Source organism: Coloeus monedula (genome assembly GCF_965178545.1).
Source record: "Coloeus monedula genome assembly, chromosome: 26".
Taxonomy (NCBI): Eukaryota; Metazoa; Chordata; class Aves; order Passeriformes; family Corvidae; genus Coloeus; species Coloeus monedula.
In genome coordinates, this window is record NC_138806.1 from 4,777,416 (window position 1) to 4,800,351 (window position 22,936).

Consider the following 22,936-nt stretch of genomic DNA (forward strand, 5'->3'; position numbering starts at 1 on the left):
TCTGCCCGAACCCGAGCGGCGCCGACCGGGGGCACCGCCAACTCTCGCGAGACCCGCCCGCAACTCTCGCGATAGCACCGCCGCCACCCTTCCTTCCCTCCCTCCCGCCGCGCGAGTCCTCCTCGTCCGCGAGTCCTCTCGGAGAAGGGCGGGGGCGCGCGCTCGTCCTCTCGCGAGAGCCGCGAAATCGCGCCGCCGGCGGCTTCCCAGCGAACTTTATTGGGGCGCGGGGCGGGGACAGCGCCCCCTAGCGCCCGGCCCGCAACAAAGCTCCATGGCGGCGTCGCCGCCCCGCCGGCCCGGCCTCCCGCCGCTCTCCCGCGCTGCGCTCTAAAGCCACCGGCGGGTCGCTGTCGGGCCCGGCCCGGCGCACCGGCGGGTAACGGGCGGTTAATGCTCCGTTAAGGGCTCCACACGGCCGCCGCCGCGCTTCCAGGACGCTGAGGGGGCGGGGCGTGCTGTCGCTCAAGCCACGCCCACCCCTGCGCGCGCGGGCGCGGCGGAGTCTCGCGAGAGCGCGGGAGCGCAGCCGCGGGCGCAGCGATGGCGGCGGCCGCTGCCGTGTGAGGGCGAGGGCGGCCTCGCCGCCGCCCCCGCTCCCCGCCCGCTCCCGATCCCCTTTCCCAGTCCCTCTCTCGATCCTGGCCCCGGACCTGCAATATGAAGGCAGCGCCGGGCAGCGCCGAGGGTGAGTGCGACGCGGGGGTTCCCGCCGGCGCCGTGAGGGAACGAGGGGGGCCCTGTGGATCCGAGGCTCCGGGTCTGGGCAGCCCTGGGATGGGGCTGAGGTGCTCCCCGGAAAGCGAGAGGGTCGCAAAGGTGATTTGAAGTCTGGGGCATCTCTGTGATGATGAGGGACCGCGGAGCCGGGCCTGGTTACTCTGGAGAAGGCTGAGAGGGGATCCCATCAGTCCGTACTAATGTTTCCAGAGGGTGTCAGAGGATGGTGCCAGACTCTGTTCAGCAGCAGGATGAGGAGCAATGGCCAGAAACTGAAACACAACAAGTTCCACCTCGACATGAGGAAGAACTTCTTCCCAGGAGGGTGTCAGAGCACTGGAATAGCTGCCCTGGGAGGGAGCGGAGTCTCCCTCTCTGGAGATATTCCACACCCACCTGGGCACGTTCCGGGTGACCCTGCCTTGCCAGGGGTCTTGGGCTGAGTGATCTGCAGAGGTCCCTTCCAACTGTCTCCTGGGATTCTGGACAACTCACTGTAGGTAGGGGAGGGGGCTTGGATCAGGTGAGCTCCAGGGGTCCCTTCCCACCTCCAACATCCTGTGTTGATGCAGCTGAAAGGTATAAAGTGCCTGAAAACAAAATCCCAGAATAGTTGGGGTTGTTAGAAGGGATCTCTGGGGATCATCTAGTCCAACCCCCCTGCCAAGGTAGGGTCACCTGGAGCAGGTGACACAGGTGGGTTTGGAATGTCTCCAGAGCAGGAGACTCCAAAACATGCAGCACACATTCATTCATTCATTCCTTTCACTGGGATTTGGAGGACTCGGTGTTAGGTCTGTGGGCTGGGAGAGCATCAATGAGGAGCCCAAACTGAGGAAGTTTGGCAGGTGGAAGTCACAGGATCCTGTGAGGTGACACTAAAATGTCATGTTTGCCTTGGACCCTCCAGTGTCAGGGGCAGGGTTTATTCTGGAGTGATGTCCACTGGGATTTTTTTTGACATGGAAGTGTGGAAAACTGTCTCTTGGCAATAAAATACAGGATTTGAGTGTTCCTGAAAGCCACATTCTCTTTGTCACGCTCCAGTCACTCATCCACTGCTTCATCCCCTCCCAGCACATGGAGCCGTGTCCTGGCTCTGGAGCAGCACTGAGGGAACAGCAGCCCTCAGCTTTGAGCTATTTGTAGAGTCATGGAATGTCCTAAGCTGGAAGGAACCCGTAGGATCATCAAAGTCCAACCCCTGGCCCTGCACAGACACCCCAACAATCCCACCCTGTACCTGAGAGCGTTGTTCAAATCCTCCTGGAGCTCTGGCAGCCTTGGGGCTGTGCCCATTCCCTGGGGAGCCTGGTCAGTGCCCAACCACTCTCTGAGGGAAGAATCTCTCCCAAAATCCACCCTGAACCTCCCAGGCACAGCTCCAGCCATTCCCCTGAGTCCTACAGTGGGGCAGGAGTGCGTCTGAGCACAGAATTTGTGACAATTGGTGATTGGAATGACTTGGTTGAGGTTTTTGATGATGGAAGGTGTGAAGACCTTTCAAAAAGTTGGGAGAGAGAACAGAGGGGGAGCCCAGGACACAAAATCCCACCTCACTGCTTTAACACCGTGTTTCCCACACTTTCCTGCCCCAGGGAAGCATCGTCGTTAGACCCTGAGGATCCTGTTGGATCTTCAGACAGTGCCCTGATATCCTCCTGTCCTGACAGAACTGAACCTGCTGGGGCCACATCACTCAGGGATCGTGCAGAACAGGAGCTGGGCGTTTTCCAGACAGGCATTCCATAGGATTTTCATGGTCCTTTAAGTTTTAACAGCTTGGGATATTCCATAACATTTACCTCACCTCGAGGTCTGGGGTTAAACCAGTGGTAAGTAAATTCTTTGAAGTCATCTTTAGCTTAAAGGTGGAAGGTGTTTTGCTCCTAAACTGATTGTTAAACTTCCAATATTGACTCATTCTCTTTCCTGAATATTCCTGTCTCACAGAGGCGGAGAAGCTGAACAAGATGAGCTCCCTCCTGGAAAGGCTCCATGCCAAGTACAGCCAGAACCGGCCCTGGACAGAAACCATGAAGTTGGTCCGTCAGGTCATGGTGAGGATTGCTGGGCTCTGAGCAGGAGCTGTCTGGGGCTCCTCTGGTGATGATTTTGTGTTGGGTTCTTAGATCTCTTCAAGGCGCTCTCTCCTGGATGGGGGCACAGGGGAGGGAGGGATGTCCAAACGCTCTCCTAATTACAGATTAATTGTCAGCTGAGTGCCAGGAAAAGGATCAAACTTGTATTTTCTGCTATTTACCCTTCCAGGATATTGTTTTGTAGAGCAATCACTCAACACTCAGTGCTGGCTTAGTCAAAAATGGGTTTGAAATATTGGTGTGGGTGGGGCAAGGAGGAGCAGGAGGCAGAGAGAGCTACAGCAAAGCCTCCTGCACATGCTCAGGTGTTAAAAGTTTGCCTGGCTCTTTATTTCTCTGTCACCTCTTTTAAAACTCTCATCTTAGACCTGTTAAAAGTTGCTACATTCTGTTCTTCCAGCTGAGCAAGTTGCTTAAAAGAAAATAAATCAGTTCCAGGCCTGCCTTTGTAATCTGCTTGCAAACAGATACTGTTCACCTAGAGGAATCAAGATGATGTAATTTGGGCATGAAATCTAATCTGCTTTTAATTATCTAAATAAACCTCCCTTGGCTGCTCAAAAGTTTCCATAATTCTCTCCTACTGAGGGACAAGGAAAAATGACCTTTTTTTCTTTTGTCTGCCCAAGGAAAAGCGAGTGGTGCTGAACTCAGGGGGACACCAGCACCTGGTGAGCTGCTTGGAGACGCTGCAGAAGGCCCTGAAAGGTTGGTGTGTTCTCTGCATGCTCTCCACAGGCTACTGCAGGGTGGAAAATCCTATGGAAATGCTCCATAAAAATCACACACAGGGTGTTGCTGGTGCTCAGGGGTTCATCAGCACACCCAGCTCGGTGCCAGGCAGGACAGTCAGCACTGGCTGTGCTGCTTTTATTGGGAAAAGCCTCTCATTGTCCAGAGCAGCTGTGGCTGCCCCATCCCTGGAAGTGTCCAAGGCCAGGTTGGACAGGGCTTGGAGCAGCCTGGGATAGTGGGAGGTGTCCCTGCCCATGGCAGGGGTGGCACTGGATGGGCTTTCAGGTCCCTTCCAAACCATTCCATGGCTCTGTGAGTGCCCATAGCTGGATTCCACTTGCAGAAGAAACTCCATTCTCTCCTTGCAGTTTGGGAATATTTGGGTTTCTCCGTGCAGACCCTTGTGTCTGTATTTGGGCACAGGTCCTGTGTGGTTGCACGTGTGACAGTGTGAGCAGACGTGGGAGGGGGTAACCATCTGAGACTGGGTTTATTGCTGGTGCCTTAATCCCTTAGGGAATGTCAGACCATTCCCCTAAACTTTGGTTTTTGCTCCCTCCATCCAGTATCATCTCTGCCTGCCATGACTGATCGCTTGGAGTCCATCGCCAGGCAAAGCGGGTGGGTCTCCTCCTTTGATTCATGGCAAAGACCTCTCCTGGTTCCCTGCCCACACCAGAACCTTCTGGTGCTTGGATTGTGGGGTTTTGTGTGCTTGGATTGGGGATTTTGTGTGCTTGGATTGGGGTGTTTTATGTGCTTGGACTGGGGTGTTTTGTGTGCTTGGACTGGGGTGTTTTGTGTGCTTGGATTGGGGATTTTGTATGCTTGGATTGGGGTGTTTTATGTGCTTGGATTGGGGATTTTGTGTGCTTGGACTGGGGTGTTTTGTGTGCTTGGATTGGGGATTTTGTGTGCTTGGATTGGGGTTTTTGTTTGCTTGGATTGTGGGGTTTGCGTGATGGATTGGGGGATTTTGTGTGCTTGGATTGTGGGGGTTTGTGTGCTTGGGTGATGGGGTTTTGTATGATGGATTGGGGAGCTTTGTATGCTTGGATTGCAGGGTTTATGTGTTTGGACTGTAGGTTTTATGTGCTTGGATTAGGGGAGTTTTGTGTTCTTGGATTGGGGAATTTTGTGTGCTTGGATTGGGAGGTTTTGTGTGATGGACTGGGGGATTTTCTGTAATGGATTGTGGGACTTTGTGTGCTTGGATTGTGGGACTTTGTGTGCTTGGATTGTGGGGTTTATGTGCTTGGATTGTGGGGTTTTGTGTGCTTGGATTGGGAGGTTTATGTGCTTGGATTGTGGGGTTTTGTGTGCTTGGATTGGGAGGTTTATGTGATTGGATTGGAGGGTTTTGTGTGCTTGGATTGTGGGTTTTATGTGCTTGGATTGGGGGGTTTTGTGTGCTTGGATTGGGAGTTTTGTGTGCTTGGATTGGGGGGTGTTTCTGGGGATTTTCTGGGGGTTTTCTGGGAGTTTTCTGTGCATCTCACAGCGATTTTTGTTCTGTTTCCTCTGGAAGCCTCGGCTCCCACCTGAGTGCGAACGGCACCGAGTGTTACATCACCTCAGACATGTTTTATGTGGAAGTGCAGTTGGATCCTACAGGGCTGCTCTGTGATGTCAAGGTGGCTCACCATGGAGAAAACCCCGTGGTGTGTATTCCTAGGAAAGAGGAACCCTTGTCCTTTTGGGATTGCCATTTACCTCCCTTTGGTTTGAGCAGAGGAAATGAGTTGTATTTAACATTCCCTTAGACCCAGAGTGACACCCCTGCTGCTCGTTCTAGTGGGAAGTAAAATCCTCCATGGAGTAGTTTGCTCCTGTGGGATAATCTGATCAATGCACACTATGGATTTACAACTGGCAGAATTATTTGAGGAAGTTACCTCAGTGTTTCTGAGAATTTTATGGAAGTTATCACTGTGTTTCCGAGGAAAGAGAAGGGAAATTATTCTTACAAAGCTCAGATGTGGGAATGGAAAGTTCTAAAATGTGGAAAGCTGGGAGAAAATGGCTTTACTGCCTGTGGAGGAGTTTGAGGTTGGTGTTTGATTGGCCTCTCCTGGAAACAGCCCATTTTTAATATCCCTATGTAAGGTTACAGATTTTCAACCTAAGGCTTCACAATTTGAGAAGTTTATTTCAAATGAATAATTTCAGAGGAAATGTTATTGCTGGGACTTGTCCCAGCAGGGGTTGAGGAGCAGAAGTAGAACCACAGCAAGGTGTGGTTGTGAGCATTGTGTGGCTTCCCAGGAAAAGCTGGTGCTCGGGAATTTCCCTGTCCTGGTATTTCCCAGTTCAGAGCTGCACAAAGCCTGGAGTGGCTGCATTCCACACTGATATCCTTGTATGTTCTTTCCTTTTCAGAGCTGTCCAGAACTGGTGCAACATCTGAGGTGAGTGACAAGGCTGGGATGTTGTGTTTCTTCGCACGTTTCTCTTTCCTGTAATGTTCTGATGCTATTTGATGTCTGGAAACACAAAATTCTTCACAGCTGCTCCTTCCCTACAAAGTGTCTTCCCTTCTCCAGGGGATTTTCTGGCTTTGACTCAGATCTTGCGATTCTGGCTGCTGTGCAAAGTATCTTCAAAGCCCACAGCAGGTTAAAGCTGAATCATTGAAAGAACAAATTTTGTAGCTTTCATGTAGCAAAAGTCTTTTTTTTTTTAATTGGCTCAGTGTCTGTATTGATGTCACTTTTTAAAATGAAACCTATCTGTTACTAATTTGAATACTTAGTAACTTTTCCTCCCTTTTCCTTTCAGAGAGAAAAATTTTGATGAGTTTTCAAAACATCTGAGGGGACTTGTGAACCTGTATAAGCTGCCAGGGGACAAGTAAGTCCAGAATTCATTTATATCCACATATATAAAATGAAAGAATAAGTCTAGAATACATTTATTTATACCCACACATAAAAAATGAAACAACCCTCCAAGCTTGTAGGTTTGCACTGCACAGTTCCTTTCAAGTTTTCTTATTTTAATTGGTTTTTTTTTCTTTTTTCCTAAGCAAACTTAAAACTAAAATGTACTTGGCTCTGCAGTCCTTGGAGTTGGATCTCCAAAAGATGGCTGGGATGTATTGGTGAGTTTGTGGTGTCTGTGTGGTTGGGTGGGTTTTGTAAATACCTATAAATGCTCAGAGCTCTGAGAAATTCCTTTTTAACTGTGGAAATTGATTGGAAGAGAGTCTAAAAGTCAAAATAAAAAGTTTGTAGCTTGATGGATTTAGTGGTCATGTGTTTTACAGTAAGAAATTGAGAAAGCTTTGGTCCTGTTTCACTGCTGTAGGTTCAGTGATCAACCACCCATGCTGCAGAGTAAAGCAGCTTTTGTTTTGCCTGTACAGTAGGATCAGGCTCTCTTTGGGTCCCAGAAATGTGTGTTTTGGGTTAAAATCAGTCTCAGCATGTGAATTTTGGCTTCAGGTGTGGCTGTGGCTTGTTTCAGCCTGTGATTGCCTCTCTTGCAGGCAAGCCACCAATGCAAACCCCCTGGACAAGATCCTGCATGGCAGTGTTGGCTATCTCACCCCCAGGAGTGGAGGTACTTGTGATTCACACTTTAAAGAAAAGGAATTAATGAAAATTTATTTGTTCTTGGCCCCCATTATGGGTGATAGTTTCACATTAAGTGATGGAAAAATAATCAAAGTAAAAGAGGGACAAGGTGTTTGCGTGGTTTTGGGGTGTGGGGATGATCAGGTTGACTTCTCAGGACGCCTCATCAGGAGTTTCTCTCCCCCAGGTCTCCTGATGAACCTCAAATATTACGTCTCTCCCTATGATTTATTTGAGGATGGCACTGGAGCCCCCGTGGTTTTGCACGAGAACAATGGTAGGTCAGCTGTGGGGCTGCTGGGGGCTGCTGCTGCTTGAGGGAGAGAAGGAAGCAGAATTCCAGCCTAGCTCCCCTCTGCTGTCACCCTGTCACAGGCTGTCCTGTGGAGGACCCAGCTTTAGTGAGCCCAGGTGCAAACACTGGCCCAGGTGACCATTGACCACTGGACCTTGTGGCTGTGCTGGAGTCAAGAGCTGGGCTCCTGTGGGGTTGTGGGGTGACTGTTTGCAGGCAGAGCCTTTTTCCTTGGAGTGAATCTCATTTTAACACGGGGTTTGTTTTGTTGTCTGAGTGAAAACATAGAATCCCAGAATGGTTTGGGTTGGGAGGCACCTTAAAGCTCATCCAGTTCCAACCCTCTGCCGTGGGCAGGGACACTTCCACTATCCCGGGTTCCTCAGAGCCCCATCCAACCTGGTGCCTCTTCCCTCATGCTGGGAGATTGTTTCTATGCACGGACATCTGGCTCTTGTTAAAATGCCAAAACCGAGCTCCAGTTGTCAGGAAAGAAGAGGGGGAAATTATCCAAAATCATTATTTGTTTTGCTTTGCAAAGAGCGAACGACGAACTCACAAATGCATTTGGAAAATATTTTGAGAGTGACGCAATTGATCCACCTGGCAAGAGGGAAGTGGAGCTCTGGGTAGAACAGTCAGTTTGGCTGTTTTCCATTTAGTCCTGGAGGTGAACAGTGAACTCTGTGCCTTGTGGGGGAAGCCAGATATTTCCACCAGAGTGATATTTTATGGAATCACAGAATGTTTTGTGTTGGAAAGCACCCTAAGGCTCATCCAATTCCATGGGCAGGGACACCTTCCACTATCCCAGGTTGCTCCAAGCCCCATCCAGCTTGGCCTTGGACACTTCCAGGGATGGAGTGTATATTTAACTAATGTTTAATCCACAAAACTTGCGCTGAATGGGTTTTTTTTTCCATCAGCTTATGTCCTTGTCGGGTTCTTCTCTTGCTTCCCCCCGCAGTTCCTCGCTCGCTGGGCATGAACGTGTCCGTGACAGTCGAGGGAACCATGGCAATGCACAAACTTCCAATTGCTCCCCTGATCATGGGCTCCCACCCCGTGGACAGCAAAGGGTAAGGGCAGGACACGAGGCCAGCACTCAGCTGGCATCAGTGGGGAATGGCTGTGTGATGTCACAGCATGATGTGAGTTACACAAGTGCTGTCTTTAGGCCAAGAAAGGCCTGTTTCAGGGCTCTGAGGTGCTCCTGAGGAGTGCCTTTATTTTTAAGGTGTAACTGTGTATTTGAGGAAACATCAATGTTGTGTCAGGTGACAGCAGAAGCCCTGCAGCTCACAGGACCTTTTGTTCCCCCCAATCTTTCAGAACTCCGTCTTTCTCCTCGATCACCAGTGCCAACAGCGTGGACTTGCCAGCTTGTTTCTTCCTGAAGTTCCCACGTCCCATTCCAGTGTCTCGAGCTTTCATCCAGAAACTCCAGAGCTGCACAGGTGGGTTGCAGAGCTGTCAGGGTTTTATTAATGTTTCATCTCCAGGGTTTTATTAATGTCTCCTTGTTTCTATCAGTAAACACTGCTGATTTTTAACATGTGCCAGGGAAGTTGCTCGGGGTTTTGTGCTGTTCTCAGTAAAACCTGGACAGGTTCTCCCACCATCTCTCCCTGGCTCCCAGGTGCCATCATTCCATGCTGTCTTGTCCCCTCAGGTATCCCACTGTTTGACACGTCACCCACGTTTGTCCCCCTGTATGAGCTGATCACGCAGTTTGAGTTGTCCAAGGAGGCCGATCCCCTGCCCCTGAACCACAACATGCGCTTCTACGCAGTAAGTGTGCTCTCCCAGCCAGCCTGGGACACCTCCACAGCAGCATTTCAGGGGGGGTTCAGCTGGTTCAGCTGTCTTCCAAGTGGGATAAATGGGTTCAGTATTTATTCCAGGATAAAACTTGTTCTTCAAGTGTTAGGATTCAGGTACAGGGCCCTGGCACAGGTTCCCAGAGAAGCTGTGGCTGCCCCATCCCTGGAAGTGTCCAAGGCCAGGTTGGACAGGGCTTGGAGCAGTATGAGACAGTGGGAGGTGTCCCTGCCCATGGCAGGGGGTGGGATTGGATGGGCTTTAACATTCCTCCCAACCCAAACCATTCCATGATGACCATGGTAATTAGGAAAATGAGGTATTGAAAGATGCTTTGCTGTTGGAGTGCAGCTGCAGGGAGGAGAGCAGAGGGGCTGAGCCTTCCCAGGATCTGTCCCTTCCTTTTGTGCAGTGATGTGTGGCTGAATGAATTGCAACATTTTGGGAGAAATCCTTAAATCTGTGAATGAGTGTTAACTCCAGAGGATTCTCTCCCCAGAAGGGATGCCATCCAACGTGAACCTGTTTTAGTGGGAACAGTGAATGCTGTTGGGCAGTACTTTTGAGGAATGAAAATCATGTTTTCCTTGTTCAGAGTGGAAGGAAAACGTCCTCAGTGTTTGTCCCTTTCAGCCAGAAAGGTGACGGGGTGTCAGTGGCTTCTGGGCACTGCTGGATGTCCCTTATCCCCCTCTACCCAGCTGGACTAAAGCAGGAATTGTTTGTCAGGCTCTTCCAGGACAGCAGCACTGTTACTTCCTGAACAAAGACGCTCCTCTCCCGGACGGACGAAGCCTCCAGGGAACTCTGATCAGCAAAATCGCCTTCCAGCACCCCGGCCGGGTGCCCCTCATCCTCAACTTGATCCGGCACCAGGTGGCCTACAACACCCTCATCGGCAGCTGTGTCAAGAGGACAGTCCTGAAGGAAGGTGGGTGCCACCTCCAGAGGAATATGACGTGGGAATGATGAACCCTGGGTAGTTTTCCTCATAAGAAATGAGGCCTCTGCTGCTTCCCTTATTTTTATCCCATCTTTGTGGGGGTTTTGAGGCTCTGGTTCATCTCCACTCTTCCCTCAGTTAATGTTTCCTGTGCCTTTCAGATTCTCCTGGGATCCTGCAGTTTGAAGTTTGTCCTCTCTCTGACTCCTGTTTCAGTGTATCCTTCCAGCACCCTGTGAACGACTCCCTTGTGTGTGGTAAGTGGGCTCAGGGGCAGCAGGAGCAGCGTTTTTGGGAAGGCTGGCAGGGTTTCCTCACGCTGTGTGCAGGATTTTGATCTCTCCCAAATACCTGCTCTCTCTTGCAGTGGTGATGGATGTGCAGGACTCCACCCATGTGAACTGCAAGCTGTACAAAGGGCTGTCCGATGCCCTCATCTGTACAGATGATTTCATTGCCAAGGTTGTTCAAAGGTAAGCTGGGATTTTGTCCCACCTTGCACTCCCAACCACACAGATGAGTTCTGCTCCTTCTCGTGTTCATCCAGCAGTTCTGGAGCTGTTCTGTGCTTGTTTGGAAGAGAGAAAAACTCAGAGCCCTGCTGAAAATTCAATACCAGATGTTGAACTGTAGCTACTAATTTTTGAGTTTGTTGTTTACACAGGGCTTTTATCCAGGTTCCTCCACCTCAGTTCCATTCAGAACAGAGCAGGATGTTCACAGGGCACAACACTCCTGTCACCTTTTGAGTGAGAATCACTGGTTTTGCGTTCAGCACGTTATAGACTCATCATCCCTGAGGAGAATGTGGAGTTATCACTGATTTTTGAGCTCAAAAAGCTGCCCCTGCCCATGGCAGAGGGGTGGAACCACATGGGCTTTAAGCCCTTCCAACCCAAGCCATCCTGGGATTTTTATAAGGTTGCAGGAAATCAGGTTTGCCAAGCTTAGATAAAGGAGTTTTCTGGCAGAATCAGAGTAACAACCCAGATTCCTTCATCAGGACAGGACAATGGGGAATGGCTTTAAACTGAAACAGTGCTTTTAGATGGGATATTGGGAAGAAATCCCTCCCTGTGAGGGTGGGCAGGCCCTGGCACAGGGTGCCCAGAGAAGCTGTGGCTGCCCCTGGATCCCTGGCAGTGCCCAAGGCCAGGCTGGACAACGCTTGGAGCAGCCTGGGACAGGGGAAGGTGTCCCTGCCCATGGCAGGGGTGGCACTGGATGAGCTTTAAGGCCCCTTCCTACCCAAACCATTCCATGATTCTATGATTGCATCCTGTGCTTTTTAACTACCAGATAATGATCTGTCAGCCATCAGTTATTAGAGTTAATTGATTAATTCTCCCTCTGTGATTGCAAGGCGGTGCATAAAGGCGCTGGTGTCTCGTGGCTGGATAAGGGTGGTGAGATAAGTGTGAATCCAAGCAGAACAGCAGGACATAAACCCTGGACCTGCTGCTCTCCTGTGCAAGCCCCTGAGTGCTCGTTTTATACCTGATGGAGGTGTAAAACGGCCCCAGTGACCTTGGCTAAGGGCAGCCAACCCCACCCTGACTCTGCTGTGTCTTGCAGGTGCATGTCCATCCCTGTCACCATGAGAGCCATCCGCAGGAAAGCAGAAACCATTCAAGCTGACACCCCAGCCCTGTCCCTCATTGCAGAGACAGTTGAAGACATGGTGAAGAAAAACCTGCCCCCAGCCAGCAGCCCAGGGTATGGCATGACCACAGGCAGCAACCCAATGAGTGGGACCACCACCCCAACCAACACTTTTCCTGGGGGGCCCATCACTACTTTGTTTAACATGAGCATAAGCATGAAAGAGAGGCATGACTCGGTGGGCCATGGGGAGGACTTCAGCAAAGTGTCTCAGAACCCTATTCTCACTAGTTTGTTGCAGATCACAGGGAATGTGGGGTCTACCATTGGCTCAAGTCCAACCCCCCCCCACCACACACCACCACCAGTATCCTCACCAGCCAGCAACACCAAGAACCACCCCATGCTCATGAACCTTCTTAAGGAGAATCCTCCTCAGGATTTCTCCACTCTGTATGGGAGCAGCCCTCTGGAAAGGCAGAACTCTTCCTCTGGCTCCCCCAGAATGGAAATGGGCCCTGGGGGGAATAAGCAAAAGAAAAAAAAATCCCGCATGCCAGCCGACAAGCCCAAGCACCAGACTGAGGATGATTTCCAGAGGGAGCTCTTTTCCATGGATGTTGACTCCCAGAACCCCATTTTTGATGTCAACATGACTGCAGACACCCTGGACACCCCTCATATTACTCCAGCACCCAGCCAGTGCAGCACTCCTCCTACCACCTACCCCCAGGCGCTCCCCCACGCGCAGCCCAGTATCCAGAGGATGGTTCGCCTGTCCAGCTCGGACAGCATCGGGGCCGATGTCACCGACATCCTCTCGGATATAGCGGAGGAGGCTTCCAAGCTGCCCACCAGTACCGAGGACTGCCCACCCATTGGGACTCCAGTCAGAGACTCTTCTAGTTCAGGACATTCACAAAGTGCCCTCTTTGACCCCGATGTTTTTCAGACCAACAGTAGTGAGAACCCCTACACAGACCCCGCAGACCTGATCGCGGATGCCGCTGTGAGCCCCAACAGCGACTCCTCCAACCATTTTTTTCCAGACGGGGTAGATTTCAACCCTGACTTGCTGAACAGCCAGAGCCAGAGCGGTTTTGGGGAGGAATACTTTGATGAGAGCAGTCAGAGCGGAGACACTGATGATTTCAAGGGCTATGCCCCCCAGGCTCTAACTAATTTGGGGGTGCAAGTCTTGGGGGCTGACGGGGGGGACAATAAATTTAAGGGGAGCACTCCATCCGATACGGTGGATTTTAGTATTATTGCAGCTGCCAGCAAAGCACTGGGGTCCTCCGACATCATGGAGCACCACAGTGGAGGTCAGAGCCCTTTGCTGAACACGGGGGATTTAGGAAAAGAGAAGTCTCAGAAACGGGTAAAGGAAGGCAATGGGTCTGGAAGTGCCATGGCAGGTGCCGGGATAGATGGGAAGCCAGGGAAGCGCAGCCGGACGCCATCCAGTGATGGCAAAAGCAAAGAGAAACTTCCAAAGCGGAAGAAGCAGGAGACAGATGGGAAATCTCCATCTCACAGTTCGTCCAACAGGCCCTTCACGCCACCAGCAAGCACAGGTGGGTCCAAGTCTCCGGGGAGTTCGGGCAGATCCCAGACTCCTCCCGGGGTAGCTACTCCTCCTATTCCAAAAATAACTATTCAGATCCCAAAAGGAACAGTGACTGTTGGCAAACCGTCTTCACACGGCCAGTACACGAGTAGTGGTTCTGTCACCTCCTCCAGTAGCAAAAGCCATCATAGCCATTCTTCCTCCTCCTCCTCTTCTTCCTCCTCTTCAACCTCAGGCAAAATTAAAAGCAAATCAGAAGGGTCTTCTGGCTCAAAGATGAGCAGCAGCCTCTACTCCAGCCAAGGTGGCTCCGGTTCGGGTCAGTCCAAGGGCTCGGCCCAGTCGGTGGGAAAGCCGGGATCGTCCCCCATCACCAAGCACGGCCTCAGCACCGGCTCTGGCAGCACCAAGATGAAACCTCAAGGAAAGCCATCGTCCCTCATGAACCCTTCCATGAGCAAACCAAACATCTCTCCGTCTCACTCGAGACCCTCGGGGGGTTCTGACAAACTCGCCTCTCCCATGAAACCTGTCCCAGGTACTCCCCCGTCGTCTAAAGCAAAGTCACCCATCAGTTCAGGTTCCGGTGGGTCTCACATGTCTGGGACTGGCTCAAGCTCCAGCATGAAATCGTCTTCAGGAATGGGATCCTCCGGGTCTATGTCACAGAAACCACCCCCCTCGTCCAATTCCTCCACGGCATCTTCATCTTCCTTTTCATCCAGTGGGTCTTCCATGTCTTCATCCCAGAACCAGCATGGAAGCTCCAAAGGCAAGTCCCCGAGCAGAAACAAGAAGCCATCGCTGACCGCAGTCATAGACAAGCTGAAGCACGGGGTGGTCACGAGCGGGCCTGGCGGAGACGACCCCATGGATGGACAGATGGGGCCGAGTTCCAATTCCTCAAGCCATACAATGTCCTCCAAACACAACATGTCTGGAGGGGAGTTCCAGGGAAAGCGGGAGAAGAGCGACAAGGAGAAATCGAAGGTCTCTGTTTCTGGAGGATCTGTTGACTCTTCCAAGAAGAACTCGGATTCCAAAAACGTCGGAAGCACTGGAGTGGCCAAAATTATCATCAGCAAACACGATGGTGGTTCCCCCAGCATTAAAGCCAAAGTAACTCTGCAGAAACCCGGGGAAGGGGGCGGGGACGGCCTGAGGCCTCAGATGGCTTCTTCCAAAAGCTACGGATCCCCCCTGATCAGCGGCTCCACCCCCAAGCACGAGCGCTGCTCCCCCAGCCACAGCAAGTCCCCGGCGTACACCCCCCAGAACATTGACAGCGAGAGCGAGTCGGGCTCCTCCATCGCCGAGAAATCCTACCAGAACAGCCCCAGCTCCGACGACGGCATCCGGCCCCTGCCCGAGTACAGCGCTGAGAAACACAAGAAGCACAAAAAGGAGAAGAAAAAAGTGAAAGACAAAGACCGGGACAGAGATAGGGAGCGGGATAAGGACAGGGACAAGAAGAAATCCCACAGCATGAAGCCGGAGAGCTGGTCCAAGTCCCCGATCTCGGCGGATCAGTCTCTGTCCATGGCGAGCAGCGCCATCCTCTCGGCCGAGCGGCCGTCCCGGGCCAGCCCCGAGTTCCTGATCGGGGAGGAAGATGATGATCTCATGGATGTTGCTCTAATTGGCAATTAATTCTCCCAGACGAGCTGTCTGCAGGTCCTCGAGGGAAGGAAGGAAGGATTCATCCCAAACTTGCCACACGGATCTTCACGGGGTGTGTTTGGAGAAGGGAAAAATAAGTATTTCCGAGATATTTCCAAGATTTTCGGACCACCAAGGTCTGTGCAGAAGGTGTGAGTGCCAGCAGCCAGGTCCCTGCCTGTGGCCTTCATCCTGTGGGCACTTCCATTCTTCCTGAATTTATGAGTATTATCATCCCTGTTGGAATTAACAGGGGTGAAGCCGAGCGTGGGAATGTGGGAGCAGCTCCCAAATGGGGCAAACAGACATAGGCTGGTCTGGGAGATCCCAGTCCCTCTGCCCTCTTCCCATTCAGGATAAGCTCCTTTTGGATGTAGGAAGTTTTAAAAGTAATTTCTTTAGGAAATGTTTTAGGGTTGGGTTTTAATTCTTTGGAAGAAGGAAAACCACGAGGTTTTTAGTTTCTCTTGTTCCCACGGCATTCCTTCGTTCAATGCCCGGCTCAGCACGGTGCCTCCGGTGCCTCATGGAAATCAAGGTTTTATCCCAGGTCACAGCTCTGAGGGATTGCTGCTGCCTTGGGTTTGCCTTCCCTTTTGTTTTAGCTATTTATTCACCTCCATGTGGGAATGCCTCGTGCTCCTTGTTTTCCCCCGACGGGAATTTGGGTAGAGCCCGTGGGTTTGGGCGGCTCTGCAGCTTTGGTGACATTCCAGTGTGGTGAAATTCCGGCAAATCTCCGTGGAAAAGGGACTCCTGTCTGCACCAGCGAGTTTCCCTGGAATCCCCTCGTGCTGCTCAGCTGGGAGTTGTGGTCACACACACGGGCACTGCCCTGGGAAGGATTGTCCGGCCGATGGAGCCGTGTCCTGCTTGGCACCGGCACTGCCTGGAAAACAGTCCTGGAGTGGCTCAGCTGGGATCAGAGTTGCAGGAGAAGCATTTGATTTCCTTAAAAGATGGATTTTCCCCTTTTGGCTGGAATTAGGAGCATGACTCAGGCATCCTCTCCAGGCTGATCTTGTGGTCCCTGAAAGGAAAAGAGACTCAGGAGAGTGTTTTATTTTTAAAAGCAGTTTCATCTGATTCACTGAAGAGGAATGTGGGAAATCAGGAGTTCTGCAAACACATCTCCTTTGGAATTATGTACTGAGCAGGATCCTGCTCCCACAGGATTTTGCTGTCAGTTCTGGAGGCCAGGATTTCCCCGTGGGAGTGGGGGTTACGCTTCACCTTTGGGGATGCAGCGTGAAAAGATGTCAAGGATTTGAGTTTCTTTTAAACTTTTAAAATTTCCCATCCTGGGATACCCCAGGAAAGCTGTTTGGTTCCCAGCTTTTTGGAAAGGCCGGTGCCTTTTCAGTAGGTTGGCAACTATCCCATTAATTGTAGGGATTTTTCACCTCTTCCTTCTGCCTCCAGTTTAATTCCGGGGCTCCTGCAGAGCGTGGGAGCCTGAATTTCTCCCAAGCTTCCCCCAGCTCTGGAGAACTTTCCCTTCTCATATTTTCCAATATTTATCCCTTGCTCCTGGGTGTCCTGCACACCACAACCTCCCCCTCACCAGAGCTCCCGTCCTCAGGGGCTGAAACGATAGGAAAGCGGGAACTAAATCCAAACCTGGAGCAAACACTTGCCTCACGCAACGTCGGAATCGAGTGACGAAGAGGATGTCAGGGATACAATCCCAGAGGAATTTAGCTGGAGCCCCTGCTCCAGGGGCTGCGTTGGGAACGGTGCCGGCTCAGCCTCCGGAGCGCTGCCTGCCCCCCTCTCCTGTTTTTATTTAACCCATTCTTTTGACACAAGCCCTTCGATCCGTTCCGAGTTGTGCGAGGGCACAACCAGCCTTCCAGAAGAAGCACTTTCAAGTGGAATCCAGGCTGGGAATCCCACAGGTTGGCTCCCCTGGACTTGTCCTTAGCCAGAGCTGTGTTTTCCTGCTGTCGAAGCACACAAAAAATTGGCAGGAAGTCCCGTTCAGCAGCGAAATTGACACAAAAATGTGTTTTAAAGGAACGAGCTGCACACGTTTCCTCTCCCCTCACCCAGACCAAAGCTCAGTATCCAAAATTCCCCCTGTGGAAGGCGGGAACAGAGGGAACAACGTCTCCTCTGGCCACTGCGGGAGGCACGAGTCCCAGATTTAAAGCTCTTCACCCCATTTTGGTGCCCTGTCCCCTTCCAATGACGTCAGTCCTGGGAGAGCTGAGGTGTGTGACCACGCAGAGGCTTTGGGGTGTCAGTGCTCGGGCTCTGAGAAATGGTTTATTTTTGGAATATTTTTGCTTATTCTCAATTATTTTACATCTTTCAGTATTCAGAAAGATAAAAGTGAAAATTAAATATAAGCCAAACCTTTTAATCTCAGGTGGTGAAGTGAACACGGAGATTAAAAGAAACTGGTTCTTTTCCTCGATTATCATGATGTACATAAATCCCTGGCTGGAAAATCGCTGGAATTGTAAATATCCCGGCTCCCGCGGCAGTTTTTTTTGGGCGGAAAGTGGAATTTCAACTTTTTTGGAAATATTGCAGAGAACATGTTTATTTACATGCAAATAAACCCCTTTGGTACAAAGCTCTCGCCTCCGTGATGGGGGAAGGGCGAGAAGGGCATCCCCGCCACGCTTGATTTTCCCGCTAGAATGACATCACCATGACGTCACCCGGAGGCGGGGCGCTGATTGGCTGAACTCGTTGCTCCCGGAAGGGAGCGGAGGGGCGGGGGACGCCCCCCCCCTCCCCTCCCGGGACCCCCGATCCCCGCAGCCCCCCGGGCACCGGGGGGAGGATCCTGCGGCCCCGCACCCGCGGGGCGGGGGGGTCCCGTACCCCCGGCAAGGGGGGCAGCGCCCCTCGCTCCGCACCGGGGGAGGGGGCGGGAAGACCCCCGCGGCGGCGCGATGGGGGCGGCGGCCTGCGGGGTAGGTGGGGGGGGGGGGGGGAGCCTCGGTCGTGTGTCCCCCCCCTCCCCTCTCTCCCTCCCCATCCCTTCGCCCTCCCCGGGACAGCCCCGGTCCTGCACACCCCCAACCCCGCGCCGCTTCCCCTCGGTCCCCCGGGCAGTCCCTCACCCCTCCGCCAGTCCCCCATCCCCCTCCCTCCTCTCTGCCCGCTCCCATCCCCCTCCGCTCCGCACCCCCCTTTTCTCCCCCATCGCCCTCCGCGGGGCACTCCCGGTTCCCCCCTCCGCGACCACCCAAACCCCTCATTCCCCTCTCGCTGTGCGCCCCTCTCCCCTCTCCCTCCCCTCCCCGGACCCTCTCCCATCCCCCCCCTCCCCTCTCACCTCTCCCTTCCCCCCCACCCCTCCCTCCCGGTGCCCCCCCCCCTCGCGGCGCGCGGCGGCCGCGCCGTCCAATGAGCGCGCGCGTTGCTGGCAGGTGCGGAGTGTTTTTGTTTTGGGTCGAAGTTGAGGCCGGAGCGGACGCGGCGGCGGCGCCGGGCGGAGGCCGCGCTCTGGCACCCCCGCACCCTCCGGGCCCCGCGCCCCCCGCCGCCCCCGCGCCGGCCCCGCCATGCGCAGGGAGATGAACGGGGTCACTAAGAGCCGCTTTGAGGTGAGGCCCCGGCTGGCCCCGCGGGGGGGGAGGCCCGGCCTGGCCCGGCTGAGGAGGCGCTGGGGGGGCCGGGCTGCGGGGGGTTGTGTGTGTGAGATCCCCCCCCGATGGCCCTGAGGGCCCTCCCCGCCCCCGCCCCGGACAGCGCGGCCCTGGGGCAGAGGCGGCGGGGGGGGCTGTTTGAATGGGGCTGGGAGGGGGGTCGCGGCCGTGGGTGGCCGGGTGGGCTCAGGGCTGTGACCCCCGGGTTTGGGGGGCGGCTGGGGTGAAGGTTCTCCCCTCCAGCCCCCCATTTTCGGGGGGGGATGTTCTCTCGATGGATGTAAACTCCCGGGGGGGGGGGTGGGTCTGTGAATGGGGCTGGGGCTCGGGGGTGACTGTGGGAACGCGGGGGGCTCAGGGCTGTGACCCCCGGGTTTGGGGGGTGTTGGTGTGAACCTTCTTCCCCCCCCCCCATCCGTTTTGGGGAGGGGGTTCCCCCGTCTGATTTAAACTCCCCTGGGGGGCTGAGGGGGGGCCCTTCTATGAATGGAGCTGGGGAGGATCTGTGGGTGCGGAGGGGGGGTCCGAGTCTGGGGGGTGCCGGTGTGAAACCCCCGCCCCATTTTGGGGGTTCCCCCGGGTGGGTTTGGGGGGCCCGGGGGGGACAGAGCTGCTGCCAACGTGTTGCTGCGGCTGTGAGCGCTGGCAGCGAAGTTGATGATGGAGCAGGAGATGTGGGGAATTGCGCCTGGAAAACACCACGACCTTTGGTTCAGGGGGGGTCCCAGCGCCGCTTTTTGGTTTTTTTGGGCCGTAGCCGGGGGGAAAAAAAATTTTGCTTACAGGGAGGTGGGGGATGGAGAGGACGGAAGGAGAGGAGGGTAAACAATGAGATCTATTCAAAGGACATGGCACAAAGCGGAGTGTGGAGCCAGGGCGATTCCAGCCGCATTGTTGTCCCAGCTGTCTTCCCGGGGGAGGAGGAGGAGGGGGGTAGGGAGGAAGGGCAGCAGCAGGATTTACTTCCCATCGCTCCGAGAGGCTGTGGAGGATGGAAATCCCTGCCCGCTCCTTCTCCGGACTGCCCGGCCCGTGTGGGGGACAAAAAAGAGCCTGGAATGGTAAAGATGTGGCTGTTCCTCCTCGGTGGAAAGGGGTGGGATGGCGATCGGGGGAAAATGCTGCTTAATGGTGAGCTGAAGAGGCTCTGATTCCGCAGAGCTCGGTGTGGAATTCCTCAGCCCTGGAGCTGGGAAAGGTGCAGGAAATGCTGGTGGTCTAACACTGCACGTGGGGTTGTTTTCTTCCTCTCTCAAACCCGTGTGAAATCCGCAGCAGTGTGAGTTTGGGGTGGGCTCTGGGTTTTTTTTCTAGTGGTCTAATATTCCTGTTTCTGTAGCATCCAGTGATAAAAACATTGAGCTCACCCTGGGAGCTCCGGAGAGGAGCCTGCACGTGTGCCCTGCGTTATCCAGGGTTATTGTATTTACTGTTCTGGGCTGTTCTTGCCTGCACAGATTGATTGATTGATTGATTGATTTGCCCCCTGAGAGCTTCTTTTATTTTGCACTGCTGCAGAGTGGCTGGTTACAGAGCACAGAGTAAAAGCAGGTTGTTGACAGATTTTGGGGGGGAAATGTCTCCTATCCTTTGCTCCCTTAGCCTTTGTCTTGCAGTGCTGGAGTTCATCCCAATTTTGGGAGGGTTTTCGTCAGGGTTGCACCAGGACACGATGAACCCAATTCATTGGGGAAAAAGAGTGGGGAAGAGCTTTGTTTGGAGTGTTTTGGGTGGGGTTTCTTTTTTTTTTTTTCTTTTCTGGAATGTTATTTTCTTCTTATAGTAAAAAACAGACGAGCTGGAAAACTAGCAAAATGCTCAAGGAGCGTTTGAGACCTACATTAATTTTTAAAACCTATATTTATACAGGAAGAGTTGGTGTGTTATAGAAAGGCTTATTTTGAGCTACAAGAAGTGCCTTTAAACATCATCCTGTTTCTTGGCTGTTTTGGTTACGTGTTTTGCCCAGAGAAGCTGTGGCTGCTCCTGCATCCCTGGAAGTGCCCAACGCCAGGTTGGATGGGGCTTGGAGCAACCTGGGACAGTGGGAAGTGTCCCTGCCCATGGCAGGAGTGGCACTGGATGGGATTTAAGGTCCCTCCCAACCCAAACCAGTCCATGATCATAAATCCAAGGCATCCTTTATTACCCCAGCACGGATTATCTCTGACCCACCTGTATAACCTGGAAAGTTTTGGAGCTGTTTTCCTTTAAATCCATGATTTTCCGGTGAGGTTACATTGGTCAGAAGAGCTTCCAAATTCTGTGTTCACACTTAGAAATAGATTTCTTTTTCAGAGGGGCAGGATGGGTGGAAATTCCTCTGTGCTTCCTAGAAACCAGTTTGTAATGGTTGTGCTTTACAAGTGAGAGTTCTGTGAGAGTTCACATTTCGTGGGACGGGGGGAAAATTGGGCAGAAATGTGTGGAGACTGGGAGCTGCTGTTCAGAGCTGTGGAATATTGGAAGGTCATGAAGGCAATGGGTGATTAATTCTCCTTCCTCCTCTTCCTCCTCTTCCTCCTCTTCCTCCTCTTCCTCCTCTTCCTCCTCTTCCTCCTCTTCCTCCTCTTCCTCCTCTTCCTCCTCTTCCTCCTCTTCCTCCTCTTCCTCCTCTTCCTCCTCTTCCTCCTCTTCCTCCTCTTCCTCCAGTACTGCCAGGGTAGTTCCCTTGGCTGAGGAGGGGGAAGTAGGGCCTTTAAGTCTGGAATCTTATTTTGGGGTAAAAATAGCCCAATCTGGGGCTGTGACTAATAGATAGTGTCTGTTTCACTTGACTTGAAATAAGGAGTGAATTGCTGAGGGGGAGGCTGGGTTGGGTTTGCACTTCGTTTATTGTCTTTTTCTGAGCCACGTAAACAGATTCCTGAGCCATTGTTGTTGGGCAATTCACAAATCCAGTCGTGAGGGGCTCCAATAATGATAATAATTCCTTACTGTAGGAATAAAATACGGTGTGGAATATGGGTCAAGCTCCTTGAATTGGACTTGCATGTGGGTTTCTGATTCCAGGAAGAGTGGAATTCTCTTTTTCCTGGGAATGCCATGCCCGGCCCCACGAGCATATTCGGATTAGTCCCTTTACAGGAGGTGTGGCCACCGCAGAGAAAATCACCACTTACTGCAGCAAAGCAAACAAAAAGGGAAAACATTACCCAGATTGACTCCTAATTCTCTGTGGTGTCGGTTTCATGTGGAACATGCCCCGACAGATCCCAATCCGTGCTTATATTTGGGATTTCTCTGCTTCCTGCCTGGTGAAGAGCAGCCAAATAACAGCAGAGAGGAGGGGAGGCATCTCCTGGTGCTTCTGAGTGACTCCTGATGCTCTTGGAGGATTCATTTACCAAGGCCCAAGTTCTCAGCACTTCCTTAATCCATCTTGTCCATGTTCCTGTGCCTTGGGATGTCACCTGGAGGTGTCCTGGGTGTCCCTGAGCCACGTTGTCAGCATTAAGTAATTCCAGTTCTTTTTTTTTTTTCCCCTCCGACTGTGAACCCTCCGTGTAGTCTCCTCTACATCCTCAAAAACAACAGCACACAAAAAGCTCCATCCTTTCCAGCTTCCTCTGGGAGTCTCCAGACCCTCCAGTGAGCAGGAGCTGCTCCTGGCTGTAGAGTGTGTGTGTCCATGGGGCGGTTTGTCCTGTTAAAAATGGATCATTGGGAACTCCAGGGCTGTCTCTGAGGAGTGAGAGTCTGTGGTGAGCCCTGTGAGCACCTTCAGCCTGAGAAGTGCATCGATCCATGGCATTTCTCTTCTGCATTCAGGATCCTCTGTGGGAGGGAATTCTGACCTTTCTGAACCTCTGTAGTTCCCAGGTCTTGTTCAACTGTAGAGACGGGAAATGAGCTAAGCTGGAAGCAGAATGGGAAACTTCAAATGCTCCAAAATTGAGTTGCCTTCTAATAATTAATCCTGTCTGTGTTCAGAAAGCTGAATTTAATAATCTCACTGACCCTAATCCCATTTTGGAATCTGCTGCGTTCCTGCCTCTGTTCCTGTATTTTCAGGGGGTTTGGCTTCAGAGCTGATCCTTTTGGGGTTGTCCCTGTTCCCTTTCCTGGGCTGCTCCTTGTGCTCCTGGTTGGGGCTTTGCTGTTCCAAGGAGTGGAGGTTGTGTAAACAGAGGGACACAAACGGGGCAGGGAGCAGGGAAAACTTTGCTCCGACTCTCCTTGCAAAAACTGATGGACACTTCCCATGGAATTTGATTTTATATGGGAAGAGAAGCTGTTGGTGACATAACCCAGGGAACACCTGAGGTGGCACAGCTGAAATAGTTTTGTTTTGGATGGCATCTAATGA

At 52.6% G+C, this 22,936-nt stretch overlaps 2 protein-coding genes across 7 annotated transcripts in view; both read left to right on the forward strand.

Moving 5' to 3' along the window:
• Nucleotides 1-533: 533 nt before the first annotated feature.
• On the forward strand, nt 534-17,586 carry MED1 (mediator complex subunit 1). Of its 4 annotated transcripts, none has more exons than XM_082297431.1 (18): nt 534-688; nt 2,674-2,780; nt 3,452-3,530; nt 4,124-4,178; nt 5,086-5,218; nt 5,937-5,965; nt 6,336-6,407; nt 6,583-6,657; nt 7,045-7,118; nt 7,320-7,409; nt 8,395-8,506; nt 8,760-8,884; nt 9,100-9,218; nt 9,978-10,179; nt 10,353-10,448; nt 10,559-10,664; nt 11,767-11,907; nt 12,085-17,586. In XM_082297431.1, the coding sequence occupies exons 1-18, from the start codon at nt 661-663 to the stop codon at nt 15,011-15,013; spliced, it is 4,572 nt and encodes a 1,523-aa protein (XP_082153557.1). In that variant the 5' UTR covers nt 534-660; the 3' UTR covers nt 15,014-17,586. The 4 variants fall into 4 exon arrangements, with proteins under 4 accessions (XP_082153557.1, XP_082153554.1, XP_082153555.1 ...); XM_082297429.1 differs by adding an exon at nt 2,319-2,555 and having other exon boundaries at nt 549-688; nt 11,767-17,586; XM_082297430.1 differs by adding an exon at nt 2,394-2,555 and having other exon boundaries at nt 555-688; nt 11,767-17,586.
• Nucleotides 17,587-17,830: 244 nt separating this feature from the next.
• FBXL20 (F-box and leucine rich repeat protein 20) overlaps nt 17,831-22,936 on the forward strand; it is a 40,038-nt gene continuing 34,932 nt past the window's right edge. For 2 of the 3 annotated variants that reach the window (XR_014227092.1, XM_082297219.1), the window contains exon 1: nt 18,442-18,585. Coding sequence is in view for 2 of the 3 variants with exons in the window: in XM_082297219.1 (XP_082153345.1) it covers nt 18,544-18,585 (42 nt within the window). In the remaining variant the exon portion in view is untranslated. Of the gene's footprint in view, nt 17,950-18,441; nt 18,586-22,936 lie in introns of those variants that run through there. The other variant, XM_082297220.1, reaches the window with a different exon arrangement.